General features: G+C 47.4%; 1 protein-coding gene across 1 annotated transcript in view; it reads right to left on the bottom strand.

The window, feature by feature from the left end:
- Nucleotides 1-17,770: 17,770 nt before the first annotated feature.
- Nucleotides 17,771-22,145, bottom strand: part of IPO7 (importin 7) — a 57,900-nt gene continuing 53,525 nt past the window's right edge. The window contains exons 23-25 of the mRNA XM_063944076.1: nt 21,912-22,115; nt 20,762-20,878; nt 17,771-19,540 (exon numbers count right to left, since the gene is read on the bottom strand). Coding sequence (XP_063800146.1) covers nt 19,443-19,540; nt 20,762-20,878; nt 21,912-22,115 — 419 coding nt within the window. The 3' untranslated portion in view covers nt 17,771-19,442. The remainder of the gene's footprint in view (nt 19,541-20,761; nt 20,879-21,911; nt 22,116-22,145) is intronic.

Genomic DNA, 22,145 nt, shown 5'->3' with positions numbered 1-22,145 from the left:
AGCTGATAGAAGGCTGGAAAATATCCTAAAAAGTATATACACACATACTGGTGTTATACTGCGACCAGCAATCGCCTCAGCCTGGATGTGCAGTGCTGGAGTCGCATGGTCGGATTCCCTGACTGAGAATATTGATACCCTGGATAGGGACAATATTTTGTTAACTATAGAACATTTAAAGGATGCATTACTATATATGCGTGATGCACAGAGGGATATTTGCACCCTGGCATCAAGAGTAAGTGCTATGTCCATCTCTGCCAGAAGAGCGTTATGGACGCGACAGTGGTCAGGGGATGCGGATTCCAAACGGCACATGGAAGTATTGCCGTATAAAGGGGAGGAGTTATTTGGGGCTGGTCTATCGGACCTGGTGGCCACGGCAACGGCTGGAAAATCCACCTTTTTACCCCAGGTCACTCCACATCAGCAGAAAAAGACACCGTCTTTTCAAACTCAGTCCTTTCGTTCCCATAAGTACAAGCGAGCAAAAGGCCACTCTTTTCTGCCCCGGGGCAGAGGAAGAGGAAAAAGACTGCACCATGCAGCCGCTTCACAGGAGCAGAAGCCCTCCCCTGCTTCTGCCAAGTCTTCAGCATGACGCTGGGGCTTTACAAGCAGACTCAGATATGGTGGGGGCCCGTCTCAAGAATTTCAACGCGCAGTGGGCTCACTCGCAAGTGGATCCCTGGATTCTACAGGTAGTATCGCAAGGGTACAAACTGGAATTCGAGGCGTTTCCCCCTCGTCGGTTCCTGAAGTCTGCTTTACCAGTCTCCCTCCGACAGGGAGGCAGTTTTGGAAGCCATTCACAAGCTGTATTCCCAGCAGGTGATAATCAAGGTACCCCTCCTGCAACAAGGAAAGGGGTATTATTCCACGCTGTTTGTGGTACCGAAGCCGGACGGCTCGGTGAGACCAATTTTAAATCTGAAATCCTTGAACACTTACATAAAAAGGTTCAAATTCAAGATGGAGTCACTCAGAGCAGTGATAGCGAACCTGGAAGAAGGGGACTATATGGTGTCTCTGGACATCAAAGATGCTTATCTCCACGTCCCAATATACCCTTCTCACCAAGGGTACCTCAGGTTTGTAGTACAAAACTGTCATTATCAGTTTCAGACGCTGCCGTTTGGATTGTCCACGGCACCTCGGGTCTTTACCAAGGTAATGGCCGAAATGATGATTCTTCTACGAAGAAAAGGCATTTTAATTATCCCTTACTTGGACGATCTCCTGATAAGGGCAAGATCCAGGGAACAGTTAGAAGTCGGAGTAGCACTATCTCAGGTAGTGTTACGTCAGCACGGGTGGATTCTAAATATTCCAAAATCGCAGCTGATTCCAACGACACGTCTACTGTTCCTAGGAATGATTCTGGACACAGTCCAGAAGAAGGTGTTTCTCCCGGAGGAGAAGGCCAGGGAGTTATCCGAGCTAGTCAGGAACCTCCTAAAACCAGGCCAGGTCTCAGTGCATCAGTGCACGAGGGTCCTGGGAAAAATGGTGGCTTCTTACGAAGCGATTCCATTCGGAAGATTCCATGCAAGAACATTTCAGTGGGATCTACTGGACAAATGGTCCGGATCGCATCTGCAGATGCATCAGCGGATAACCCTGTCGCCAAGGACAAGGGTGTCTCTCCTGTGGTGGCTGCAGAGTGCTCATCTACTAGAGGGCCGCAGATTTGGCATTCAGGATTGGATCCTGGTAACCACGGATGCCAGCCTGAGAGGCTGGGGAGCAGTCACACAGGGAAGGAATTTCCAGGGCTTGTGGTCAAGCATGGAAACATCTCTTCATATAAACATTCTGGAACTAAGGGCCATTTACAATGCCCTAAGTCAAGCAAAACCTCTGCTTCAGGGTCAGGCGGTGTTGATCCAATCGGACAACATCACGTCAGTCGCCCACGTAAACAGACAGGGCGGCACGAGAAGCAGGAGGGCAATGGCAGAAGCTGCAAGGATTCTTCGCTGGGCGGAAAATCATGTGATAGCACTGTCAGCAGTGTTCATTCCGGGAGTGGACAACTGGGAAGCAGACTTCCTCAGCAGACACGACCTTCACCCGGGAGAGTGGGGACTTCACCCAGAAGTCTTCCACCTGATTGTAAACCGTTGGGAAAAACCAAAGGTGGACATGATGGCGTCACGTCTAAACAAAAAACTGGACAGATATTGCGCCAGGTCAAGGGACCCTCAGGCAATAGCAGTGGACGCTCTGGTAACGCCGTGGGTGTACCAGTCAGTGTATGTGTTCCCTCCTCTGCCTCTCATACCAAAAGTACTGAGAATCATAAGAAGGAGAGGAGTAAGAACTATACTCGTGGTCCCGGATTGGCCAAGAAGGACTTGGTACCCGGAACTTCAAGAGATGTTCACGGACGAACCGTGGCCTCTACCTCTAAGACAGGACCTGCTACTGCAGGGGCCTTGTCTGTTTCAAGACTTACCGCGGCTGCGTTTGACGGCATGGCGGTTGAACGCCGGATCCTGAGGGAAAAAGGCATTCCAGAAGAAGTCATTCCTACTCTGGTCAAAGCCAGGAAGGACGTAACCGCAAAACATTATCACCGCATTTGGCGTAAATATGTTGCGTGGTGTGAGGCCAAGAGGGCCCCTACAGAGGAATTTCAACTGGGTCGTTTCCTTCATTTCCTGCAAACAGGACTGTCTATGGGCCTAAAATTAGGGTCCATTAAGGTTCAAATTTCGGCCCTGTCGATTTTCTTCCAAAAAGAACTGGCTTCAGTACCTGAAGTTCAGACATTTGTAAAAGGGGTGCTGCACATACAGCCTCCTTTTGTGCCTCCAGTGGCACCTTGGGATCTCAATGTGGTGTTGAGTTTTCTAAAGTCACATTGGTTTGAACCACTTTCCACTGTGGACTTAAAATATCTCACATGGAAGGTGTCGATGCTGTTAGCCTTGGCTTCAGCCAGGTGTGTGTCAGAATTGGCGGCTTTATCATATAAAAGCCCTTACTTAATTTTTCATTCTGACAGGGCGGAATTGAGGACTCGTCCTCAATTTCTACCTAAGGTGGTTTCTGCATTTCACATGAACCAACCTATTGTGGTACCTGCGGCTACCAGGGACTTAGAGGACTCTAAGTTGCTTGACGTTGTCAGGGCCTTGAAAATATATGTTTCCAGGACGGCTGGAGTCAGAAAATCTGACTCGCTGTTTATCCTGTATGCACCTAACAAACTGGGTGCTCCTGCTTCTAAGCAGACGATTGCTCGTTGGATTTGTAGTACAATTCAGCTTGCACATTCTGTGGCAGGATTGCCACAGCCAAAATCAGTAAAAGCCCATTCCACAAGGAAAGTGGGCTCATCTTGGGCGGCTGCCCGAGGGGTCTCGGCTTTACAACTTTGCCGAGCAGCTACTTGGTCAGGGGCAAACACGTTTGCTAAATTCTACAAATTTGATACCCTGGCTGAGGAGGACCTGGAGTTCTCTCATTCGGTGCTGCAGAGTCATCCGCACTCTCCCGCCCGTTTGGGAGCTTTGGTATAATCCCCATGGTCCTTACGGAGTCCCAGCATCCACTAGGACGTCAGAGAAAATAAGATTTTACTTACCGATAAATCTATTTCTCATAGTCCGTAGTGGATGCTGGGCGCCCATCCCTAGTGCGGATTGTCTGCAATACTTGTATATAGTTATTGTTACAAAAATTCGGGTTATTATTGTTGTGAGCCATCTTTTCAGAGGCTCCCTTGCGTTTATCATACTGTTAACTGGGTTCAGATCACAAGTTGTACGGTGTGATTGGTGTGGCTGGTATGAGTCTTACCCGGGATTCAATATCCTTCCTTATTATGTACGCTCGTCCGGGCACAGTATCCTAACTGAGGCTTGGAGGAGGGTCATAGGGGGAGGAGCCAGTGCACACCACCTGATCCTTAAGCTTTTATTTTGTGCCCTGTCTCCTGCGGAGCCGCTATTCCCCATGGTCCTTACGGAGTCCCAGCATCCACTACGGACTATGAGAAATAGATTTATCGGTAAGTAAAATCTTATTTTAAGCTGCTATAAGGATACAACACTTATATAGGGTTGTTCCCATATATATTATAGCGCTTGGGTGTGTGCTGGCAAACTCTCCCTCTGTCTCCCCAAAGGGCTAGTGGGGTCCTGTCTTCAATAGAGCATTCCCTGTGTGTCTGCTGTGTGTCGGTACGTGTGTGTCGACATGTATGAGGACGATGTTGGTGTGGAGGCAGAGCAATTGCCGGTAATGGTGATGTCACCCCCCAGGGAGTCGACACCGGAATGGATGGCTTTGTTTATGGAATTACGTGATAATGTCAGCACATTACAAAAATCAGTTGACGACATGAGACGGCCGGCAAACCAGTTAGTACCTGCCCAGGCGTCTCAGACACCGTCAGGGGCTGTAAAACGGCCTTTACCTCAGTCGGTCGACACAGACACGGACACTGAATCTAGTGTCGACGGTGAAGAAACAAACGTATTTTCCAGTAGGGCCACACGTTATATGATCACGGCAATGAAGGAGACTTTACATATCTCTGATACTGCAAGTACCACAAAAAGGGGTATTATGTGGGGTGTGAAAAAACTACCTGTAGTTTTTCCTGAATCAGAGGAATTGAATGATGTATGTGATGAAGCGTGGGTTAACCCAGATAGAAAAGTGCTAATTTCAAAAAAGTTATTGGCATTATACCCTTTCCCGCCAGAGGTTAAGGCGCGCTGGGAAACACCCCCTAGGGTGGATAAGGCGCTCACACGCTTATCAAAACAAGTGGCGTTACCGTCTCCTGATACGGCCGCCCTCAAGGATCCAGCTGATAGGAGGCTGGAAACTACACTAAAAAGTATATACACACATACTGGTGTTATACTGCGACCAGCCATCGCCTCAGCCTGGATGTGCAGTGCTGGGGTGGTCTGGTCGGATTCCCTGACTGAAAATATTGATACCCTGGATAGGGACAGTATTTTATTGACTTTAGAGCAATTAAAGGATGCTTTTCTTTATATGCGAGATGCTCAGAGGGATATTTGCACTCTGGCATCGAGAGTAAGTGCGATGTCCATATCTGCCAGAAGAAGTTTATGGACGCGACAGTGGTCAGGTGATGCGGATTCCAAACGACATATGGAAGTATTGCCGTATAAAGGGGAGGAATTATTTGGCGTCGGTCTATCGGATCTGGTGGCCACGGCAACTGCCGGAAAATCCACCTTTTTACCTCAGACCCCCTCCCAACAGAAAAAGACACCGTCTTTTCAGCCGCAGTCCTTTCGGTCCTATAAGAACAAGCGGGCAAAAGGACAGTCATATCTGCCCCGAGGCAGAGGAAAGGGTAAGAGAGGGCAGCAAGCAGCTCCTTCCCAGGAACAGAAGCCCGCCCCGGGTTCTGCAAAGCCCTCAGCATGACGCTGGGGCTTTACAAGCGGACTCAGGAGCGGTGGGGGGTCGACTCAAGAATTTCAGCGCGCAGTGGGCTTGCTCACAGGTGGACCCCTGGATCCTGCAGGTAGTATCTCAGGGTTACAGGTTGGAATTCGAGAAGTCTCCCCCTCACCGGTTCCTAAAGTCTGCTTTGCCAACGTCTCCCTCAGACAGGGCGACGGTATTGGAAGCCATTCACAAGCTGTTTTCTCAGCAGGTGATAGTCAAGGTACCCCTCCTACAACAGGGAAAGGGGTATTACTCCACACTATTTGTGGTACCGAAGCCGGACGGCTCGGTAAGACCTACTCTAAATCTGAAATCTTTGAACCTGTACATACAAAAATTCAAGTTCAAGATGGAGTCACTCAGAGCAGTGATAGCGAATCTGGAAGAAGGGGACTTTATGGTGTCCCTGGACATAAAAGATGCTTACCTGCATGTCCCAATTTGCCCTTCACATCAAGGGTACCTCAGGTTCGTGGTGCAAAACTGTCATTATCAGTTTCAGACGCTGCCGTTTGGATTGTCCACGGCACCTCGGGTCTTTACCAAGGTAATGGCCGAAATGATGATTCTTCTGCAAAGAAGAGGCGTATTAATTATCCCTTACTTGGACGATCTCCTGATAAGGGCAAGGTCCAGAGAACAGCTGGAGGACGGAGTAGCACTAACCCAAGTAGTGCTGCAACAACACGGGTGGATTCTGAATTTTCCAAAATCTCAGTTGACCCCGACAACACGTCTGCTGTTCCTGGGAATGATTCTGGACACGGTTCAGAAAAAGGTGTTTCTTCCGGAGGAGAAAGCCAAGGAGTTATCCGAACTTGTCAGGAACCTCCTAAAACCAGGAAAAGTGTCTGTGCATCAATGCACAAGAGTCCTAGGAAAGATGGTGGCTTCTTACGAAGCGATTCCATTCGGCAGATTCCACGCACGACCTTTTCAGTGGGATCTGCTGGACAAATGGTCCGGATCGCATCTGCAGATGCAGCAGCGGATAACCTTATCGCCACGGACAAGGGTGTCTCTTCTGTGGTGGTTGCAGAGTGCTCATCTGTTAGAGGGCCGCAGATTCGGCATACAGGACTGGGTCCTGGTGACCACGGATGCCAGTCTGAGAGGCTGGGGAGCGGTCACACAGGGAAGAAACTTCCAGGGAGTATGGTCAAACCTGGAGATGTCTCTTCACATAAATATACTGGAGCTAAGAGCGATTTACAATGCTCTAAGCCTGGCAAAACCCCTGCTTCAGGGTCAGCCGGTGTTGATCCAGTTGGACAACATCACGGCAGTCGCCCACGTAAACAGACAGGGCGGCACAAGAAGCAGGAGAGCAATGGCAGACGCTGCAAGGATTCTTCGCTGGGCGGAAGATCATGTGATAGCACTGTCAGCAGTGTTCATTCCGGGAGTGGACAACTGGGAAGCAGACTTCCTCAGCAGACACGATCTACACCCGGGAGAGTGGGGACTTCATCCAGAAGTTTTCCACATGATTGTGAACCGTTGGGAAAAACCAAAGGTGGATATGATGGCGTCTCGCCTCAACAAAAAACTGGACAGGTATTGCGCCAGGTCAAGAGACCCTCAGGCAATAGCTGTGGACGCTCTGGTAACACCGTGGGTGTTCCAGTCAGTGTATGTGTTTCCTCCTCTGCCTCTCATACCAAAAGTACTGAGAATTATACGGCAAAGGGGAGTAAGTACGAAACTCGTGGCTCCGGATTGGCCAAGAAGAACTTGGTACCCGGAACTTCAGGAGATGCTCACGGAAGATCCGTGGCCTCTACCTCTAAGACGGGACCTGCTTCAGCAGGGACCGTGTCTATTCCAAGACTTACCGCGGCTGCGTTTGACGGCATGGCGGTTGAACGCCGAATTCTAAGGGAAAAAGGCATTCCGGAAGAGGTCATTCCTACACTGGTAAAAGCCAGGAAGGAGGTGACTGCACAACATTATCACCGCATTTGGAGAAAATATGTTGCGTGGTGTGAGGCCAGGAAGGCCCCCACGGAGGAATTTCAACTGGGTCGATTCCTACATTTCCTGCAAACAGGATTGTCTATGGGCCTCAAATTGGGGTCCATTAAGGTTCAAATTTCGGCCCTGTCGATTTTCTTCCAGAAAGAATTGGCTTCAGTTCCTGAAGTCCAGACTTTTGTGAAAGGAGTACTACATATACAGCCCCCAGTGGCTCCGTGGGACCTTAAATGTAGTTTTGGATTTTCTCAAATCACATTGGTTTGAGCCACTCAAATCGGTAGATTTGAAATATCTTACGTGGAAAGTAACCATGCTACTGGCCCTGGCTTCGGCCAGGAGAGTATCAGAATTGGCGGCTTTATCGTATAAAAGCCCATATCTGATTTTCCATTCGGACAGGGCAGAACTGCGGACGCGTCCTCAGTTTCTGCCTAAGGTGGTGTCAGCGTTTCACCTGAACCAGCCTATTGTGGTGCCTGCGGCTACTAGCGATTTGGAGGATTCCAAGTTGCTGGACGTTGTCCGGGCATTGAAAATATATATTTCAAGGACGGCTGGAGTCAGAAAATCTGACTCGCTGTTTATACTGTATGCACCCAACAAGCTGGGTGCTCCTGCTTCTAAGCAGACGATTGCTCGTTGGATTTGTAGCACAATTCAACTTGCACATTCTGTGGCAGGCCTGCCACAGCCTAAATCTGTCAAGGCCCATTCCACAAGGAAGGTGGGCTCATCCTGGGCGGCTGCCCGAGGGGTCTCGGCATTACAACTCTGCCGAGCAGCTACGTGGTCGGGGGAGAACACGTTTGTAAAATTCTACAAATTTGATACCCTGGCTAAAGAGGACCTGGAGTTCTCTCATTCGGTGCTGCAGAGTCATCCGCACTCTCCCGCCCGTTTGGGAGCTTTGGTATAATCCCCATGGTCCTGACGGAGTCCCAGCATCCACTAGGACGTCAGAGAAAATAAGATTTTACTTACCGATAAATCTATTTCTCGTAGTCCGTAGTGGATGCTGGGCGCCCATCCCAAGTGCGGATTGTCTGCAATACTTGTACATAGTTATTGTTACAAAAAAATCGAGTTGTTGTGAGCCGTCTGTTCAGAGGCTTCTACGTTTATCATATTGTTAACTGGGTTCAGATCACAGGTTGTACGGTGTAATTGGTGTGGCTGGTATGAGTCTTACCCGGGATTCAAGATCCTTCCTTATTGTGTACGCTCGTCCGGGCACAGTATCCTAACTGAGGCTTGGAGGAGGGTCATAGGGGGAGGAGCCAGTGCACACCACCTGATCCTAAAGCTTTATTTTTGTGCCCTGTCTCCTGCGGAGCCGCTAATCCCCATGGTCCTGACGGAGTCCCAGCATCCACTACGGACTACGAGAAATAGATTTATCGGTAAGTAAAATCTTATTTTTACTAAGGAGTGGCTTCCGCCTGGCCACTCTACCATACAGGCCTGATTGGTGAATTGCTGCAGAGATGGTTGTCCTTCTGGAAGATTTTCCTCTCTCCACAGAGGAATGCTGTAGCTCTGACAGAGTGACCATAGGGTTCTTGGTCACTTTCTGACTAGGGCCCTTCTCCCCCAATCGATCAGTTTAGACGGCCGCCCAGCTCTAAGGAGAGTCCTGGTGGTTCCGAACTTCTTCCATTTACGGATGATGGAGGCCACTGTGCTCATTGGGACCTTCAAAGCAGCAGATATTTTTCTGTACCCTTCCCCAGATTTGTGCGAGACAATCCTGTCTCGGAGGTCTACAGACAATTCCTTTGACTTCATGCTTGGTGTATGCTCAGACATGCACTGTCAAGTGTGGGACCTTATATAGACAGGTGTGTGCCTTTCCAAATCATATCCAATCAACTGAATTTACCACAGGTGGACTTCAAGTAAGCTGTAGTAACATCAAGGATCATCAGCGGAAACAGGATGCACCTGTGCTCAAATTTGCAAAAGTCTTGAAAAAAAACCAAAACTTTTTTCACGTTGTCATTATGGGGTATAGTGTGTAGACTTTTGAGGGGAAAAATGAATTTATTCCATTTTGGAATAAGGCTAACATAACAAAATGTGGAAAAAGTGAAGAGCTGTGAATACTTTCCGGATACACAGTATTCTGCATATTTTACACAACCTTGAGAAATCCAGTGCTACAAATTCCATCTTGAACACATCTTTCTAGGTCAATACTCCATCATCAGGACTCTTGCTGTTACTGCCTTCGCCAGAGTAATTCTCAGATGCCTCTGATGTTGAATAACGGTTTCTGCTTTAATTGAGATGTGCAGTTCCACAGCAGCTGGAGGGCTGCAGGTTGAAAACCCATGCTTTATTGTGTATTCTGCCAAATGGCAAGAAGGGGGAAGAGGCTGAAGGGGATGATTTGCATACAATCCATTTCTCCTTCATCCACTAGGGGGACACTGGCTCATCATGACAGTGGGGTATTACTTTACATTTATAAACATGACAGGCTCCTCCCCCCCAAGACCAGTTTTAGAAATGTGCCCAAGGGAGCCAATCACTTTCTAAAGAAATTAACTACTATTCCAGTACTGAGGACAGGCATTTGGACGTTGACGGAGGGACCCGCCGCTGCTTTTAAAGGCTTGTGTCCGGGTCCCTAGCTGAAGGGACATCGGTCCCTGGTAACATCTGCCGCAGCTGCATGCAGTCAGCCCCCATGGTCACTGCAGCCCACCGTCCAGCCAGGCAAAGGTACGTATAACTCAGCTCCCAGACTAGTAGGGAGCCCAGGGCCATAAATGGCTGTTTGTAGGCTGTACAAGAGCCCCGCATTGTGCTGTTAATTTTAAAATCATGTCAGTCAGAGGGAGTGGAGCCTAGCTTTTTGTGTTAATTTGTTTTTACTTTCTGACCGTAAGCTGCTAGCAGGATCTCTGGTGACCCCACAGGCTGTAGTCGGAAGCATCTGGGTTGTGACACTCCGCCTTCCCTATTGCAGTCCTCTCCTATATCGGTCACTGTGCAATACTGTCAGAGTGTGTGTTTACTGGTACTTCTATTTTGTGTGACAGGTGCGTGTAACATGGCAGATAAAGGGGCAGCATCAAAGGCTTCTCGGAAGCACTTTGATTGCAGAAAGTGTAACTCTAAATTTACATAAGTACATGCAGAGGGGGCACCATTATGTGAATCATGTGATACTAGTGCACCCTCTTCACAGGAGGCCCCTCCTGTACAGGACACAACACGGACTTGGGCTGCTGCACTAGCCAGTGTGATGTCTAATCTCACTACAGAACTGGCAGCCTCTTGTAAAGAGAGGTCTGCACTGCATGTCCGGGGGCTGTGGCAGGATGATGTCACTGAACAATATAGTTTCTCTTATGTCCTAGAGGATGCTGAGGTCCACATTATTACCGTGGGGTATAGACGGGTCCACTAGGAGCCATTGGCACTTTAAGAGTTTGAGAGTGTGGGTTGGCTCCTCCCTCTATGCCCCTCCTACCAGACTCAGTATAGAAAATGTGCCCGGAGGAGCCGGTCACAGCTAAGGGAGCTCCATAGGAGTTCTTTAAGTTTTATTATTTTATGTAGAGTTTAGGCACAGGGAGGCTGCTGGCAACAGCCTCTAAAGGGACAGGGGGGGGGAGAGTAGTGTCCACCCTGCAGGGTCTGAGCCACTATCTCCAGTGACAGGACACTGAGCTCCTGAGGGGATCGATCGTTCCCCGCCACAGGGGATCGCTCACCCCGGCAGCATGCCACCACCCCCTTACAGTGCCAGAAGATCAGATGATGGCGAGATATGGCGGCACAAGGGTAAGAGCGCAGCTCTAGCCGGCTACGCTCCGGGAAGGCTCAGCAGCACAGTGTTGGTGTTACGAGGTGCGTCCTGAGCCAGCGTCTAAATACCCTACACTGGTCACTGACGCTAACCGGAGACTGAATCCCTAGGCTAGCGTCAGAATCCTCTGGACACAGACGCTAACCGGGGACGAAATCCCCCACCTAGCGACGGAATCCTCAGGCCAGTATAAAGTATTTGTGCGGAAAGACGTGCCATCTTCAAGGGGCGGAGCTTCTCCTCAGAGCAGACCCAGCAGCGTTCAGCACCATTTTCCTGCCTGCAGTTCGCTGACCGAGCTGTCCCTCCACGCAACTCCAGCTATCCTGTGCGGTACCAGGGTGTTGTAGAAGGGGGTGGCGGTGAAATAGTCTGTGTAACCTATTACAGTACACAGTGGGCACTAGTAAGGGGTGTCCTTTATCTTAAAACACTGTGTGTGGGTTGGCTCCAAACTCTGTCTCTCTCTCTTGGCATTCTTGGGGGGGAAACTCTGTCTACCCTTCGTGTTTGCGCACGTGGGTGTGGAGTGTTTGTGGTCTCCATAAAGCTATGTCCAGGGACTCTGTGTCATGTGCTGCTGAGGATATGTCCTCTCAGGATGATCCCATTCCATGTAATCAGGATTGCACAGTGTTAGCACAGATACCAACAAGGGAGCTTGAGTGGTTTTCCTCTATCAAAACTATAATTTCTCAGATTTCTACAAGGGTTGCACAGAATGAAACTGCAACTCAGGTTTTACAGAACTCTATGGCAGTTTGGTCCAGTTCTGTTACCTCAGGGCCCCCTCCTGTATGTTCCCACAAGCGTGCTCTTGCTCAGATTATGCAAGACGACATGGATACAGACTCTGATACGGTAGAAGGTGATGAGGATGTGCTCAGGGGGGGCCGCATCTCTTGCAAAAGGGGTGCAGTTGATGATAGCCTCTATCAGAAATGTGTTGAATATTGCTGATGCAACGCCTGAACAGCTTGAGGGGGCTTACTTCACTGACAATAACAAAGCCTCACTAACCTTCCCTGCATCTAAAGAATTGAATGCTATATTTGAGAAAGCTTGGGAAACCCCAGAGAAAAAATCCATATCCATAGAAGGGTTCTGATTACTTTTCCCTTACCTGAGGAGGATAGGAAAAACGACCCATAGTGGCCGCATCTGTATCCAGACTCTCAAAAAAGGTGGTTTTACAGATTCCAGGATCTATCGCCTTAAAGGAGCCGGCTGATCGCAAATTTGAAAATACGCTCAAATCCATATACACGGCTTGAGGGGCAATACTATGTCCCACTATTGCCAGTGCATTGATTTCTAAAGCTATAGCAAAGTGGTCAGGCACGTTATGTGAGGATTTGGATACAATGGATAAAAGTGATGTTGAATTGTTTTTATGTAACATTCAGGATTCTGCTGGATTTATGGTGGAATCCATGAAAGACCTGGGCTCCATGTCTGTTTCAGCTCGTAGGGGACTTTGGCTACGCCAGTGGTCTGCTGACGCAGAGTCCAGGAGAGGTGTAGAGACCCTACCCTATACAGGTCAGGCTCTCTTTGGGGAAGCGTTGGATGTGTGGATTTCCGCGGGTAAGTCTCCTTTTCTTCCCTCAGCTGCACCTGCTACGAAGAAGCTCTTTTCTTTAACTGCATCACAGCCCTTTCCAAATGCCAAAGCAAGAAAAGCCAAACCTTCCAACACCTTCTTTAGAGGAGGTCAGCCAAAATCCAAGAAGGCTGCGGGTTCCCAGGAACAGAAACCTGCTTCAGGTACGCCAAGTCCTCAGCATGACAGTGGAGCGCACGGCCTGGTGGTGGGGCCGAGACTCGGGCATTTCAGTTACGTCTGGGTGTCATCCGGCCTGGATCCCTAGGTGCAAGATATTGTGTCCCAGGGGTACAGGCTGGAATTTCAAGATCTCCCTCAGCACCGGTTCTTAAAATTAGACTTGCCAGCTCTGCTGGAGGACAGGGCTATCCTACAGGAAGTCATCTAGACGTGGGTGGAAGCACAGGCTATTGGGCCAGTTCCACCCCATAAACAAAACAAAGGTTACTATTCGAACCTTTTCATGGTACCGAAACCAGATGGTTCGGTCAGACCCATTCTGAAATTAAAATCACTAAACCCCTTCCTGAGGGAGTTCAAGTTCAACATGGAGTCCGTACGGGCGGTGATAACAGGTCTGGAAGAGGGGGAATTCCTAGTATTGCTGGATATCAAGGATTTGTACCTCCACATTCAATTTGACCGCCGCATCAAGCTTATCTCCGATTTGCACTGTTGGACTGTCATTTCCAATTCCAGGCCCTGCCATTCGGCCTCTCCACAGCACCGAGGGTGTTCACCAAGGTGATGGCAGAAATGATGGTTCTCCTCCACAGACAGGGGGTGAACATAATTCCATATCTGGATGATCTGCTGCTAAAGGCATCGTCCAAGGAGCAGCTGTTACAGTCCATTACTCTCACGACCCATCTACTCAGGGGACACGATTGGATCCTGAATCTTCCAAAATCACATTTGGAACCAATCAGGAGGTTGTCCTTTCTGGGAATGATCCTCGACACAGAAGTGCAGAGGGTGTTTCTTCCAGAGGAAAAAGCGTTTGTATCACCAACGAGCCGAGATGTCCTGAAGCCAGCCCGGGTATCGGTTCATCAGTGTAGTCGCCTTCTGGGGAAGATGGTGGCCTCTTATGAGGCCCTGCAGCACGGGAGGTGTCATGCTCGGTCCTTCCAGCTGGATCTCCTGGACAAGTGGTCAGGATCTCATCGACACATGCACCAGAGAACACGTCTGTCGCCAAAGACAAGGATTTCACTCCTCTGGGGGCTACTATTACCTCATCTTCTGGAGGGCTGCAGTTTCGGGATTCAGGACTGGATCCTTTCAACCACGGATCCAAGACTCCAGGGCAGGGGCGCAGTCACTCAAGGGGAAACCTTCCAAGGAAGGTGGTCAAGTCTGGAAGCCAGCCTGTGCTAAACATTCTGGAACTAAGAGCCTTCTACAACGGTCTTCTCCAAGTGGCCCATCTTCTATGAAATCGGGCCATTCAAGTGCAGTCGGACAATGTGATGACAGTGGCTTACATAAACCGACAGGGCGGCACGAAGAGCAGAGCTGCAATGTCAGAAGTAACAGGAATCATCCTCTGGGCAGAAAAACACATTTTGGCACTGTCAGCAATCATTCAGGGAGTAGACAACTGGGAAGCAGACTGCCTTTGCAAACACGATCTCCATCCAGGGAGTGGGATCTCCATCCGGTGGTGTTCAAGGAGATAACAGATCTTTGGGGTGTACCCCGAATAGACATTATGATCTCGTCTCAACAAGAAGCTTTGGCGATATTGTTCCAGGTCGAGGGACCCGCAAGCAGTGGACGCCCTAGTGACTCTATGGGTATTCCAGTCGGTGTACGTGTTTCCACCACTACCACTCATTCCAAGAGTTCTAAAGCTCATAAGGAGATCAAGAGTTCAAGCGATCCTCATTGCTCCAGACTGGGCAAGAAGGACTTGGTACACAGATCTTCTGGATATACTGCTAGAAGAGCCAAGGCCTCTTCCTCTTCGAGAGGACCTGCTACAGCAGGGGCCGTTCACCTATCAGGACTTACCACGCCTGCGTTTGACGGCATGAAGGTTGAACGCCAGATACCAGCTCGGAAGGGCATCCCGAACAAGGTTATTCCTACGCTGATACATGCTAGGAAAGGAGTAACGTCTAAACAATAACATCGTCTTTGGAAAAAAATGTATCTTGGTGCGAGTCCAAGTTTCCTACGGTGGAGTCTCAACTGGGCCAATTTCTCCTCTTCCTGCAAGCAGGTGTGGAGATGGGCTGGAGGTTAGGATCCGTGAAGGTCCAGATTTCAGCTCTATCCATTTTCTTCCAGAAACAACTAGCTGCCCTCCCTGAGGTTCAGACTTTTTTGAAGGGAGTTCTGCACATCCAACCTCCCTTTGTACCACCTACGGCACCTTGGGATCTTAACGTGGTGATGCAGTTCCTTCAGTCGGACTGGTTTGAGCCTCTACAGGAAGTGGAGGTCAAGTTTCTCACGTGGAAGGCTGTCACTTTGTTGCCCTTAGCTTCTGCTAGACGTGTGTCGGAGTTGGAGGTTTAGTCATGCAAAAGCCCCTACTTGACCTTCCATGAAGACAGAGCTAAGCTCTGGATGCGTCAGCAGTTTCTTCCGAAGGTTGTGTCGGCATTTCATATCAACCAACCTATTGTGGTGCCAGTTGCGACTGACTCCTCAATTTCATCAAAGTCCTTAGACGTTGTAAGGGCTCTAAAAATGTATGTGAGGAGTACTGCTCCTCTCAGAAACTCGGACTCTGTTTGTCCTCTATGATCCCCAAAAAACTGGGTGTCCTGCTTCTAAGCAGTCTCTCGCTGGATCAGGTTCACTATCCAGCATGCCTATTCTACGGCAGGCTTGCCGTGTCCTAAGCCTGTTAAGACCCACTCTACTCGTAAGGTGGGATCTTCCTGGGCGGCTGCCCAGGGTGTCTCTGCGTTACAACTCTGCTGATCGGCTACTTGGTCTGGGTCAAACGCGTTTGCAAAGTTCCACAAGTTCAATACTTTGGCCTCTGAGGACCTCAAGTTTGGTCAAGCAGTTCTGCAGGAGGCTGCGTGCTCTCCCTCCCGTTCTGGGAGCTTTAGTACATCCCCATGGTACTAATGTGGACCCCAGCATCCACTAGGACACAAGAGAAAATAGGATTTTAATTACCTAGTGGTAAATCCATTTCTCGTAGTCCGTAGAGGATGCTGGGCGCCCGCCCAGTGCTTCGTTTGCCTACAGTGGTTATCTGGTTCAGTACAACTTCGTTTTAGTTGAGTACTGCATTGTTACTTGGTAAGTAATGTTGCTGAGTTTCAAGCTAGTTAGCTTGGTTTGCCTTGTTGTGTGAGCTGGTATGAATCTCGCCTCTATCTGTGTATAATCCTTCTCTCGAAGTTGTCCGTCTCCTCGGGCACAGTTTCTAGACTGAGTCTGGGAGGAGGGGCATAGAGGGAGGAGCCAGACCACACTCAAACTATTAGTGTCAATGGCTCCTAGTGGACCCAGTCTATACCCCATGGTACTAATGTGGACCCCAGCATACTCTACGGACTACGAGTAAAGGACTTACCGGCAGGTAATTAAAATCCTATTTTAGCGTGTACGCACCGGCGTTTGCCTGGGAGCGCAAGGGCAAATACAGACAATATCGCTCATGGGGCGTATCAGCTAGTGTGTACCCAGCTTTACACTTTATTTTCTTCTGGTAACCCTACCCATGAGGAAATTGCAAGTTCTCAGGGTGGCGGCTGAGTGTGTCATCTACTCCACCAGCTTCTATAATCCCTGGAAGTAGTACCCACCTTATTTAAAAATAAAGGATATACCCACATTTAACAAACTATGCATTTGTTCTATATACAGATGTGTCCTCATACATACAGCCTTAATGCGCCATGCAGCGAAAGATACCAAGTCTCATTCAACTCTGCAAATGTCATTTTTTGCTGAAAAAGCATCGTATTCACAATACTAGGACGCACAAGGAAACTGCTGATTAATTTGATAGGACACGTGTATAGTGCATGACTGAGTCTGTATACTGAGAACGGAACTTGTATTGGAAATTAAAAAATAGCTGCGGCTGCTACACTAACACTTCCGACTACAGATTCAGAGGGGTAACCATTTAAGACAGGAGTTCTACTTCAAGGTAGGTACACACTGATAGATATATCTGTTGATCAATTGATCGGCAGATATATCTATGGATGGATAGGTCAGTGTGTTGAGCATAGACACTGCCCGATCAGTCGGGGACTGATGTCATGAACTGGGCAGGCGTGTACACACGCCCGTGCAGCTCAGCTGTCAATCACCGCGGGCTACCGCAGAAAGTGTACGGGTGGTCGGCCAATCGCCCGTACACACAGCGTCGTGCCAATATATCGGTAGATATATTGGCAGTCGGCTGTGCTGCGGGCCCAACGCGATATGTCTGAACGACATAGTTCACAGACATACCGCCCGTACACACTGGCCGACAGACACGCAGTGTGTACCCACCTTTAAAGACGGGATGCAACCAGATTCCAAGTATCTTCTGGAAGGTGCTAGATAAATGAGTAGACTGGTTGCTATGGGCAACATCTCATCTTAAATAAAACTCCCGTCTTCGTAAATTTACCCCAGACTACGTTGCACACAGATATACAAGCATCATATATAAAATTAATCAGCACCATCTCCTCCTGTGTTCTAGTCACATTGCGTTGCAAGAGTCACGCGACCTGGCATGCCAAAAGGGACTGTTTGGCATGACTGCACTAAAGATGCATGAGGACACAGTTGTACATAAGTGTTTTTATTAGAAATAATTCTAAATAACAGACCTCTCCCGAACCAGTTGGCCAACGTTAAGGGGTATATATCATATCATCACTGATCCTCCGTTTTACGCAATCAATCCACACGAGCTGAAACCTGGACAGAACAGGACTTGACACAATATCTCATTCAGCATCAATCTTCATATATTTTATTGCAATATTGTCATTGCTGCATTGGTGTCTATTTTAAAACCTTATGAAGAACAAAAGTTTAGCTTTTCACCTTTGAGCAACTGTGGCGGATTCTTACCCAAGGAAAATAGATCAGGTTGAATAAATTACAATGAATAACAAAACGTCAAAATGACGGCAAAACGGGGAAATACTTTTAAGATATATATAAAAAAAAAATCATCTTGATACAAATTGTTTAGCTAGAACCCGATTTCCAAAGCCAAATGTTACAGGGCCAGTCTTACAAAACAAAAAATTCAGCAGGATTTAAAACAGCAATTTTTTTATTTCAAAAAAATAAAAATAAATTTGCTGCTTTAAAAGGACAGCAAAGAAAAAAAAAATGCACATTCTGAGATCAGACCCTATTGCATTTAGGAAGGCATAGACAAACATTAAGTTCTGGAGCATGAGGGCATATGACTACACAGCAGAGGTGCAGCCATATTGTGGGCCAGGCATACCGAGGACATGAAAGAAAGAAACTGGATGGCGGTACAGTAATAGAAATATATACAAAGGTCTGCCTTTATTATGTGTTGGCGACTGTCACACCCTCCCCTCAATTTAACTGCCCAGAGATCACTCATCTTATAAAACCCAACAAACTAGTCTGAGGCCGAGATTAGCCGAATTCATCTCTTTCTTTTTAATAGTTTGCATATATAGATGTTCCATCCACACACGTCAGAGACTCTGCAAGAGTAGAGCTTCATGTCCAAGAATACATGCTTTTGATGGTAAATGTTGTATCAGATTTAAGGGGAAAAGAAAAGGGGGACGCAGAGTATGTGGCCAATTGTAGCAGCAATGAAATATTACTAGCCCCCGTTTTTTGTTTTTTTTACATAACCAAATTCAAGTCACAACCAGAGTGACTTCCCCACAAAAGTCACCAGATACAAAAAAAAAACCCCAGCATTCACTTTTCAATTAAACCTGAACCCGTGCCTTGTTCATCCCTTATTTTGTATATATAAACAGTAAGTTGCCAATTTTGTACACAGGGCGATCAGGTGACTTTCCATATAAAAGTGCTGTTCATTTACATATTTCATTCATTTGTGTAGTGCTACAAGTGTCCAACATTCTACATTAGGAACAGTCAAGTCTATTCGGTAATGGAATCTGCCTAAGGCTACGATTTGCCTCCGTTTTGTCTTACAATAAAAAGAATGAACACCAATCTGATGCAAGTAATGTGTTATAAGCTAGTACACTAAAACTGGTGAAGTAAAATGTAAATTGGCCCTCGTGATTATGGTAAGATTTTAAATACAGTCCCGTGTGTCCCCGTGTTTACGGTGTTATTTTTCCACAGAAAATAAAGCTGCCTCCTTGACGTCTTCTCGCCAGGCTTCAGATCTCCTCAGTTTATTGGAAGTTAGAGCTCTATCTTCAGAGAGATAAGGGGGAAGAAAAAAATAAAGAAAAAGAAACCCCCCCCGTGTTTGCTGTCCCAGGGCCGAGTTACATGAGCCGCTCTCACTTTCCAGATTCCGATGTCAAGAGTTCAGAACGAGCTTCAGAGAACATGAACCGGATCTGAAACCGCTACGGGAGGAACACAAGCTTTTTCACTACAAATCAGTCACACGTTAGCAGGAAAGAAAGCGACCGCTCAATTCATGCCTGGGGCAGGGCCACCAAAATTGAATGAACTTGGCACAACTGGAGCGTTGAATTTGTATCCTCCGTGCTTCTCGATCATTTTGGATTCTGAGGAAAGAAGAAAAAATTAAGTACTGTGCCCCAACAAACTCTACGTGGATGATTGCGAGTATACCTGTAGTGACAAAACAACTTTCAGCAGTATAGACCTCAAGTGACTGCTGGGATCACGAAATACCTGGCTGCACACACATTAGAGCCACAAGTAGCATAACAAAGCTGCCGCCATCCAATACATATGTGCATTGGACACAAATATAACCCACTTCTTCCATATCCTGCATCTTTTTAACTGGGACTTGCGGGTTTTTCTAACGTATAGTGTGTACTCTCCAATGTCTGACTTGTAAAACGGATCATGAATACAGCCTGGCCTCCCCAGATAGCTGAAGGAGAAACGTGCAAGTCGTGCATCTCCTGACAAAGGCTCCAGAAACCAGCTACATAGAGTGTACATTTGTATTTTAGATCAGTGATCTTGTACAGCTGGGTACACACTTTGCAACGATGCGATGTAAAGATACATCGCACAGCCAAACACACTACACTGTCCGCTGTATGACGGTACACTGGCATTGTTACATAAGGCATCCAACGGGACAATTCCCTGAATGAAGGCCTAGAACAACAGATTGGGGTGCACATCGTACAATGTGTACAATATAAAGTTCCAGTCTGTCAGAAGGAGATCGTATAGCGTGTTCCTAGAATTAGAGGCTTCACATTAAAGATATAACATGCCGCAGGACAAACCAGCGTAAGGAGCAATAATTTAGGGTTAAATCAATTAGGCCAGACTTTGTCGCAGCCACGAGTAAGAACTTGCAGATTTTTGTTGGCAATCCCATAGGGCTGCATACTACTCATCGACCTCACCCTTATTTGAAATTGCACTTTTGTTTGAATGGTTTGTAATAAGAAACAATGGAAAAGTGACTGCAGCTTTGGGTATCACATGGAGTGCCAACATCCAATTCACACTAGTTGCCCAAACTACAATGCCAACTGCATTTTTATAATTAAGGATTTCATGGACAACGTCGAGAGAACCAAGCGTTATCAGCTACAGACCTTTTATATACAGAACTTATTGGCTGACTTCATACTGCAAGTTCCCAGACACAAAAGCCTATTGCTAGAGGCATGCACTGAAATGCTGTGATGTTTATTTTCAGCTTTATTTCACATTCATACAATATGGACATTTGACATCTATACATTGCAGCAGCATTAAATGTTACTAGCTCAGCTAATCAACTGTACACTTGCCGTGAGCCGCCCGCCTCTGTTCCGCCAGCGTTGCAATGTCTTGTAACTGTTTCCCCTGGTCCTCGCTGAGCCCTTGAGTGAGAGCTTGATACCATACTGGGTCCAATCCTTGCAGTTCTATAAAGAAATATTTACCAACTGTTTTTCTGACGCTCTTCATTTATCCGTAAACATCATGAGAAGTCCGTACAAAGCATTGAGCCCCCCCTCCCAACAAGGGAGTTTCATTTTTAATTCCAACTTTTGCATCAAAAGTACTCCCAGGTGGGAGTACACGGAAATCCAACTGAACAACCCTTCAGTGACTCTCTGGCAGATTTTTTAAGCCTAGAGAAGTGATAAAGCAGTGATAAGTGGAAGGTGATAACGCACCAGTCAATCAGCTCCTGACTGCAGTTTTTCAAACACAGAATGATTGGCTGGTAAGTCATCACCGGTTTATCACTTCTCCAGGCTTTAATTATTTAACCTCGTGGTCAAGTGTATCTATGCACCCTCAAGGCCACAGAATGCCGGGACTAGGAAAACGAAGTACTCTCATCCCACAGGTAAAATCAGTCCCAAACAACTGTGGCCAACATAGAAGTGCAACGCCTCAGAAGAGCAACATTTGGAGGGTTGGAAATCTGGAAGACCCAGGTCTAAATTTCTAACCTTGGCTAAACATAAATCGGGAGCTTAATAGTACGCCAAGCCACAGAACTTTAGCTCTTGCTTGAAATGAAACTGGATTAGAACAGCAGGAGAGTAAAGTTATTTTCTGCCAGTGTATACAGTTCCAGGTTATAGTCTTTGCACTAAAGGTAAAACAAGAGGCTTCAACGGGACATGCCATATCCCCACTTCAGGACAACAGAGGGGAAAAAGCAGGCTAGCTGTCAAGACCTCAGCGCTTACTTTCCTATAGACAAAGCTATTCGGATTTAAAAAAAATAAAATACTACAGGGGGTGGATAATTACTGCTGGACCAGGAGGGAATGGAGTGCTGTTCAAACCTCTGCTTGGTAGAGACCATAGTTGAATCTTTATAGCTCAATTTGTTCAAACCCTGAACACTAGGAACTTCAGGCTGAAGAAAAGCCGTGCATCAGTATACCAATTAAACTACGTTTTTTTGTCCCAGGGAAACATCTCAAAGAGGTTACTTACTTTGAAATATAGCTTTAAATATCTGATACTCGTCGACGGGGTTATCTTCATCATCAATAAGAGTTGTGTAGCCTTCTAGCGCAGTTTCCTCTGCATCGTCTTCCTCCCAGTCGTCGTCATCACCGTCCTCTCCAGCTTGTTTAGCTAAAATCTCAAGGTATTCCTGACCATCTTCATCAATGTCGTCTTCATCACTGCCTAACTCTGTAACAAGAGGAAATGGAACCCTGATGG

Source organism: Pseudophryne corroboree, chromosome 11 (genome assembly GCF_028390025.1).
Source record: "Pseudophryne corroboree isolate aPseCor3 chromosome 11, aPseCor3.hap2, whole genome shotgun sequence".
Classification (NCBI taxonomy): domain Eukaryota; kingdom Metazoa; phylum Chordata; class Amphibia; order Anura; family Myobatrachidae; genus Pseudophryne; species Pseudophryne corroboree.
The sequence above is the reverse complement of the archived record's forward strand: the minus strand, read 5'-3'. Positions and strand labels throughout refer to the sequence as shown.